This window comes from Lotus japonicus, chromosome 4 (assembly GCF_012489685.1).
Source record: "Lotus japonicus ecotype B-129 chromosome 4, LjGifu_v1.2".
In the NCBI taxonomy this organism is placed as follows: domain Eukaryota; kingdom Viridiplantae; phylum Streptophyta; class Magnoliopsida; order Fabales; family Fabaceae; genus Lotus; species Lotus japonicus.
Window position 1 is genome coordinate 3203409 of NC_080044.1, and position 9203 is coordinate 3212611.

At 33.4% G+C, this 9203-nt stretch overlaps 1 protein-coding gene across 1 annotated transcript; it reads left to right on the plus strand.

The window, feature by feature from the left end:
* Positions 1-2917: 2917 nt before the first annotated feature.
* On the plus strand, positions 2918-6617 carry LOC130710280 (uncharacterized). Its single transcript, XM_057559482.1, has 4 exons — positions 2918-3075; positions 3909-4784; positions 4913-5071; positions 6010-6617. Exons 2-4 carry the CDS (start codon positions 3915-3917, stop codon positions 6295-6297), a joined length of 1317 nt encoding a protein of 438 aa, XP_057415465.1. The 5' UTR covers positions 2918-3075; positions 3909-3914; the 3' UTR covers positions 6298-6617.
* The last annotated feature ends 2586 nt before the right edge of the window (positions 6618-9203 follow it).

The following is a 9203-nucleotide window of genomic DNA, read 5'->3' on the forward strand; positions in this document are numbered from 1 at the left end:
ATCTTTTGTTGTTTAAGGTTATGCACATTGTTTAAGAGTGCAATTATTGAAATATTTGTTGACATAAACACCCTTATTTAATGTTGAGTTAGAGTTAAGAGAGAGAATGATAGTTATTGGTTAAGAAACTTGTTATGATTTTGATTGGTGAAAATAAAAGGTGGTAGGTGAGAAATGTAATATTAAATGAGGGTAAACATGGAATAAGTTGAGAAAAAATGCATTGGGTTTGTAAAACAACAAAAGTTTTGAAATTTTGACCAAAACTTAAAACAACAAAAGATCAGGAACGGAGGGAGTAAATCATTATGAAGAGTGTCACATCTCATAGTAGAGGAGAAGGCGGGCGCAAAGACCCGCATCGAGCTTCCCCTGGGGCTTAGAGAGTTATCTCTAGGTATTATCTACCTACCCACCTGTGTCTCCATCTCCGGCCAAGGCCAACCGACCCCTTCATCTTTCTTTCCATCCCCGTGGCCCCGACCAGCAACTGCAAATGAACACTTGCCTGCATAACATTTCTCTGTTATGTAGAATGGATTCCGAGTTGAAACTTTGCTTGCCCACGAATAGTACTGTCTCATCAGCAACTTAGATGACAATACTTTAATTTGCTCCTATCTCCACCAACATAAATTGGGGGTAAGAAAAATGTGGGTGTAGTACTAACATCAATTCCCACCAAACAAAGCATCACTGTATTTCTTCATCACTTATCTTGCTATTACGTCATGGCTTACAACACATAAAAAGCGCTTATAGTATGATTGAATACCATCTCTTATGGTTTAACATCAAAGATTAACAACACTTTACGCCTTCTAATTATTCTTATTTTAAATCAGAAATATAAATCATATCTTTAGGAGTTGATTATTGGACATAAACCTCCCAAATCAATAGAAGAACCGGCTCTTACCATTTAATTATCATTTGGGATGTATTTTTTTTTACATAGAAAATCTATTTGTTAGTATAATCTATAGTATTTATTTATTTAGTTACAAGACATTTAATTTATAAAATCGCTTTAAAAAATTTATAAAATCCAAATCTGTCGTGAATTCATATGATGCCATTTATTTGGCGTATACGACGAGGTCTATCCTTCCCATCGATCATATGCCACTTGTCCGCATTTCCATGTCGGTAGACATCAACATCTCAGTTCCAACAAAAACATGGAAGGAACAAGAAAGAAGATAAATAGTTAGAGCATCTACATCTATCATAGTTACTAAAATATCTACACATCATTTTTTCAATTTTCCATAATGCCACATCATCTACCATATTTTACTATCATAGTTACTAAAATATCTACACATCATTTTTTCAATTTTCCATAATGCCACATCATCTACCATATTTTACTAACTTTTTACTCCAACCCAACAACTCTTAAAAGTTTCTATAGTGGATCTCACCATCAACATCACATTTGTATATTATTATTTATCTCAATTTTAATTAATTGTAAGTGTTTGTAATAAATACAAGCTCATCTTTCAAGTCTAGTGTGAAGTATCTATTCCCACATACTCATCTTTGTCATGTTGGAATTGAATATGTACTACAATGGTAATAGATACTCATATGAGTATGTATTTAACATTAGATACTAACATTGGAGATGCTCTCATGAAATTTGATATTTTATCATTTATGTGGATATGTTGATACTCATGCTAGTTATTAATGTTAGTAGTAAATTAATCATTCTCAGGGTTCGAACTTGGATCATTCACCTTTTATTCCACCTAATCCACATATCTCTAGCTCTTACCATTTGAGCTATCTTTCAGGGACTTACTGTGTTGACTATTCATGTAGCATGAGAAGCAGATAAATCCGGAAAAAATAAGAGAATTTATTGGGAACCCTACAAAAGCCCATCGTTATTTTTTATCTCTGTTCCTATTCGTTTTCCCGTGAGGAATTGTCAACCCATTTGACTCTTTCAGTCATTCCAAACTAAAGGATTAGTAAATGAGAAAAAGTTTGATGCATCGACGGTATAAATTTTTTTTACACTGTCAACCAATCAGATTTTAAGGATGTGTCACATCAATTAATGAAATTAAATAAAATGAGATATTTTCTCACATTATTGAAATCTGATTAGTTGACGGTGTAAAAAAACTTTACACCATCGGTGCATAGAAATCAAACTCTTAGTAAATCAAATAATAAATGGGTTGAATAATTAATTATAACATGCCAATATAGGAGGAAAATAACTTTTGTTTTAAATTTTAATAGAAACGAAAATATATTTTATGATGTGGCAGAATTTAATTGAACGACGGTGTAAAATTTGTTTACACTGGTAGATTATTAATTACCATCATTTATCCTTTATAAAAGACTAGAACCATTTATAAAACATGCGATTAAAGTACTTCATCATCTAGATGTCCCCAAGCGGGTTGTTTATTGGATTTGGTAAGTGCATCTTTCCATTGGTTTTTCTCATTGTTAATTTGAGAAAGTAATAGTAAAGATGCTCTATACTATAATCAACGTTAGTTGATGCTTTATTTTATAGTATTACAAAGATTTATAGTTTTTTATAAATAATATACTTAATTTAGTTTAAGTTATTCATGTTTAATATGATCGTATATGTTTGGAGTATCGTCTCAAATGTGATGTGATAAAAAAAAAATGGTTAAACTTGCTTTATGAAATTTATCTTTGATAAAAGTTATTTTATATTGTAAAAAATTTTAAGATAAGGAAATAGTGAACCAGTCCAAGGTAGGACAAGATAGCCACTAAAAAACACATTTACTCACCTAAAGGGACAAATATGGCACGTACGAGACACATGTTCCTATAAAAACAAAGTTATTCTAATACATGAACAGAACACATGAAAGAAAATTGATAATAGAATAATACAAAGAAATAATTTCATCTTTCTTTCCCTACTCCCTAGTGTGAAAAGCCAGAATGCATCGTTTTCCTTGAGTAAAGGTGTCACCGTCCTTTGGTCTATAAATTAATGCATTCACTTCTTTGTGACTGTCTGTCTCTCTATATCTCCAACCGTGTCATTGTTCTCGCTTCGAGGTACACCATTGAAGCTATCTCCTTTTTTTTCATCATCATCATCATCATTCACAATTTTGAATAACCCACATAGCATCCTTTGTGCATGCTTCTACCTCTCATGCTGGATTGAGTATTGGACTATATGTTGTTTCTGAATCAGTTTTTATTTATAGTCTTTGTCTGTTAAAGATGAGATGAGATGACCCAAATCTTCATTTGATGTTAAGACTTAAGTTTTTACTTTCCTCTTATGTTCATGTCCGTCCTTGCACAATACTCTATCCTTTTGCCTCACTTTTCCCCCTTTTTCCCATGCTAATTATGAATATAAATATGATTAACAACAGATGCTGATTATAGCTTTTTTTCTTTATTTTTTTTGTTGGCCTTGAGTTTAGTATAAGATAATCATCTTCAAGGTTAAATTTTCATACTTTTTCATCCAGGATTTTCTAGTTTATTTGCCTAAATTCATACACAAACATATATGCTATTGCCCTTGTTAACATTGTTCTGTAATCCTTGTTTGGCTAATCACTTTGTTGTCTTTATAGAGATTCTAGATTTCCATTTTTGGTCATTTCTGATTGCAGAATTTTCTCTTGTACTGTGTAGTTATATAGTGAATTTTAGGAAGATAGTGCCTTTTTTACAATCCAATAGCTCCTTTTTATCAGCTTCTCTTTTATCACAATCAATTTCATAAACCAGAAGCTATCCGCAGAAGTTTCTCTCCATAATTAATTTTGCCTGAATCAATGGTAGAATAATTTTCAAACATGCACGACATATGTTCCATGTATTTTTTCAATCAATAGTTAGTTGATTACTGATAAAGAATTTGCTTACAGATCAACATGGGCTCGGTATCTAGAAATTTTGTACTTTCTTTGGCATTACTTCTGGCAACATGTTCAGGAATTTTGGGGAGAACTGAGAACAATATAAAAACAGCTGTTTTTCTGTCCCCAAAATTTGAACTTGGAGCAGGATCAGTTATCAATAGATATTACTATGGTATTGATTTTCCAAGAGGTCATATAGCAATGAAGAGTTTCAATGCTGAAGTGATTGATGAAGCTGGGAACCCTGTGCCTCTCCATGAAACTTACCTTCACCATTGGGTTGTTGCAAGATACCATCAAAGTAAAAAACATGTGACAACACACACAGACAAAAGCTATGATAATGGACATCGAATGCTTCACGAGTCTGATGATTTTGTTATGGTGAGGAACAATGGCATATGCCAGAGGAATGTTCTTGGTCAGTATTATGGGCTTGGTTCTGAAACTAGAGGAACAGCTACACATATTCCAGACCCTTTTGGCATAGAAGTAGGAAACCCTGAAGAAATTCCAGAAGGGTATGAGGAGAAATGGTTGCTGAATGTCCACGCCATTGATACCCGTGGTGTTGAGGATAAGTTGGGGTGCACTGAGTGCAGGTGTGACCTTTATAATGTCACAAAGGATGAATATGACAGACCTTTGAGGCCAGATTATGTTGGAGGTTTGTTATGTTGCTATGACTATACACAGTGTAAATTGAGGGAAGGCTTTGAGGTTGAGAGCACAAGGAGAAGCCTCTACTTAAGATACACAGTGAAATGGGTTGAGTGGGACAAATTTGTTGTGCCTGTTAAGATATACATACTTGATGTAACTGATACTTTGAAAATATCAGATGATTCCAAAGGAGTAACCAGCTCAGATCATAATTGTGTGGTAAGTGAACTCATCAAGAAACACGTAGATTATCTCAATTTTTATTTAACTCCAAAACATAATAGTAGTAGTTCATTACTTTATTGGGTATAAGCAAGCAACAGAGATTTATTTGTTAATTGTTACAGGTTGAGTATGAAGTTGAACCTTGCAGCACAGACCATAAGGGTGGTAATGGTTGTCATCATGTAAAGAGGACAAGCCTCCCAATGCAAACTGGTGGTTATGTAATCTATGGTGTTGCACACCAGCATTCAGGGGGAATTGGCTCAACTCTTTATGGACAGGTGATGTTTATTCATTAGTTACATTCATTCTTAAATATTTGGCTAACTTCCCTTAGTTTTACACCTCGTTTTTCTTTAGTTTTTCTCTGTCATAGTTTCAACTGAGGATCACAAATGATTGTAGCTTCAACGTTTGCAAGTGTTAAAATTGATTCTCCACTATCATAATCAAATTTTTGTGTTTGGATGTTTTCTTTCACAATTGATTCTACCTTCAAAACCAATTATTGGATGAAGCTACAAATCCACAGTTCTGCAGTGGACTTAGTACATGTTTGTGTACACAGTGGAAAACCACGGTGAAGCCAAACTCAGGGTGAACAACCTCAAAAGCTAAGGCAACTAGGCAAGTTGCTTTTGTCCCCTGTGATTTTGGCTCACCGTGAACAGGCACTTAATCAATTGCGGAAATATCACAGTTGGATCGCACAACATTACCCTACATAAATAAGTAAAATAACTGTTCTCGTAAATGTGTCCAACATAAATCAGTTCACTTTCAACTCATTTTGAGTACAATTAATTTTATAAAAATCAATTTTATCCACAATCAATTCTGAGAACAATGATCTGAATGACACTTTAATTAGCAAGAAAATGATGAACTGATTGCTGGAAATTTATTACTAATTGCAACTTTTGCTTTCATTGCATACACTTTGAGCTTCTTACAAGCTGTTGAATGGTCACCCAAAAAGAAAACAAGGCAAAAGTTGTTGCCTTGTCTTGGAATTTGAAAGCTAATTGGTGGGGGTAGAAGCTATGTTGCTGTCTTCTTAAAGCTCAGCTTTTATGAAGACTATTACTTATTTTTCTTTATTTTTGGTACAGAGGGCAATAATTATAGACACTCCCCAAATCTATCTATTAAACCCAATCCTAGTGGCTAAATATTGTAGTGCATCCTATGTTCTGAAATTTGTGCATGACATTTACAGGATGGGAGGGTTATATGTTCATCTATGCCAAGCTATGGAAGTGGAAAGGAAGCAGGAAATGAGGCAGGGTACATTGTAGGAATGTCCACTTGTTATCCTCAACCAGGTTCTGTCAAGGTATTTGATGGTGAAACTGTAACTCTGGAGTCTAACTACAGCAGCAGCCAGAGGCACAGTGGTGTTATGGGGCTATTCTACCTGTTGGTTGCAGAACAGCTACCACACCAACACTTCATACATTCCACTCGTTCTTCATTTTTTGTGGATGTAAAAAACATAATTTATTGATAGGTATGGTTAGTGTCATGCTAATATAAGCATAGTGTCATCGATGATATATATAAGCATAGTGTAATTGATGATATCTAAGTATAGAATCAAAAGAAATAAAGACAGGGCAGGGTAGGCAGTGGGCGCATACTAGTAGTCATATACAGTGGGCTCATACCGAAGGTATTCACAGAAGCTTATCCTCATATTTGATTCTGGATTTAGAATCATTTGTGGAAGAATTTTCAAACATAATAGTAGTCATATGTAGTTTGTAATGTTTGCTTAAAATAGTCTTGTATTTTGCTATTACACATAAGAGGCCAAGTTTTATTACATTCTTCTGAAAGAATTAACAAATGTGAGTTGCTAGTGTTACTGTTGTTGCTTCAAGCATCTTCTCTACTCGAACAAATTATTGTGTGGCGCTTGCCTAGCATGCAAAGGACCCTACCACCGGGGTGAAGAATGGTTGGTTTGGAAAAACACTTCATGGAAGGTTCCGTTTCTACTTTGGTCTTTCCATATATAACCGTAGTTTGTCCATAGCATGCATGTTTGGACAGGATCTTTTTCAAAAGTTTTTCCAATCTTTCAAAACCACTTTCTTTTTGGCCCTTGATGGGGACACTAAATAGCAATGTCAATCATACTCTTGGTGTAAACCTATTCTTTTTTTTAAATATATAGATAAATAAGATTACTGAGCTATACATATGAATCGGATTTATATGTATGATCAGCTGCTAAAACTTACAAATTTCAGTTGCTTCCTTGTTGTGTATTTAATCATTGTAATCGATGACTGATATTAAATTAAGTTACAGTTCCTTTATCTCATTTTCTATCTTGGTATCATTATCAAGAGTCCTAAGCTTTAATTTGAAGCCAATCATTCCATCCAACAAATTATGGATTTTGTAAGTTGCCAATTCAACACAGAAAAACAACCTCACCTTCATGTGTTCTGTCAAGTTGGACAAAGAAGTGTAATGCCCTTAATCAGAGGAAGTAGACTTGATGGATCCATTCATGGGACAAAGGTGTCTAGAGCAACAGAAGATTCCAATAAGGAAATGAACCCATCATATGAAGTGTCTAGAGCAATTCATCACACACTTCACAATCAAATTTGATGGTGTCTAGAGCAATTCATCACACACTTCACAATCAAATTTGATGATCGACTTCCAATATTTATAACAAATTTCATGTTTTAGGGGAAAAAAAACAAATTATTCATTGAAGTTTGGGTCATGTGCGACTTAGCTCCTGATGTTTAAAAATGTGTATTTAACTCCTTAAAATTTTTAAAAGTGTGCAAAGTAATCCTTATGTTAATATTTTGTTAATTTTTAACATAAATTACTTGTTATACACGTCCAATTCCTAAACTACCAATAATAATGGCCCTTTCTCATTCTTTTATTTTATCTTATCTCTTATCATTATTTCTATCATATATTATATACATAATACATTATATTAAAAATTCAATTACTCTATTATTCCATAATATAAAAAAATTGTTATTATTCAATAATATTAGTTTTTAATGTATAAAAACTAAGAGATATTAAAATTAATATTATTGAATAATAACATTTTCTATTTTTTTAAAATATTTTTGAAGAATAGAGTAATTGATTTTTTTAATATCATATATATAATATTATGATAGAAAATAATGATATATGAGATAAAATAAAAATAAAAGAATGAGAGAGGGCCATGGGTAATTAACACGTGTAGTTTAAGAATTTAACATGGATAGTAAGTAAGAATTAATAAAAAGATTAACATAAGGATTACTTTGCACAATTTAAAACCTTTAAGAAATTAAATACACCTTTTTAAATATTGGGGACTAAATCGCACATGAGTCAAACTTTGGGAGAGTAATTGTTTTTTTCCCTTTTTTTATCTCTAGTATTTTTTAGTATACACCACATCTATCTTTCTAGCATATACACCACATGATTCATAAACACTAAAATAACATATACACAAAAAAAGGTTTTAATACACCATATTTTTTTATCTCTATTTTTATAATATCACATTATATTCTACATTTATTATATTTCTCATCCCTTTCTTTCTCATTCTTAGTGTTTACGTCTAACATTTTCATAATTTTTTTTAAAGTATTATTGTGAATCGCCAACAATCGCACACTGTGGAGTGAGATAGTGCGACCAACCCGCATGAACTTACCTAAAGTACCCAAAATCCACTCAACCTGTAACCCGTTGAAACGGAGGCTCTTCAGAAGATCACAATCCATGACGTGTGGTGGTCGATTTTGGTCGGATTGAACTTTTTTGCTTGATTCCGTCTAAAATTGACCGATAACTGAAATAATTAACAACTAAGCAATTAAATGAAAGTGAAGCTGATAGATTCGAGAAATGAATTGAGATTTCTCCAAATAGGAATCAGAGAAGCAGATACACAAGTGAGCATTTTGAGAGACTCACTCTCCCTCCCAAACAACTAACAACTGGAATGAACTATCACCATCTCCAAATAATTAAATTATTCAAACCCAAACAAGATCAACAAACCCAGAATAAACAACAAAAACTCAAGAAAACAATCTTTCATCTTCACCTTTAACAAACCCAGTCATCGAGCCACCATGAACCCCATTCACTTGAAACTCCCACTTTCAAACCCCGCCACCGAGCCCGCACCACCCGAAAACCCATCCCCACATCTAGCAAGCTCAACAACCCAATAACCCCACCCATACCCAGCAACCAAAACCAAATCCATTTCTTAATTCAAGTCCCACCATTTTCTTCCCTGCGGCCAACACTCATAAACTAATCATCTTAAGACTTGGAGATCACGTTAAATGAATAAATATATCTTAATAAATCATCATTAATACACAACTCTCAAAAATCAAACATTCAACT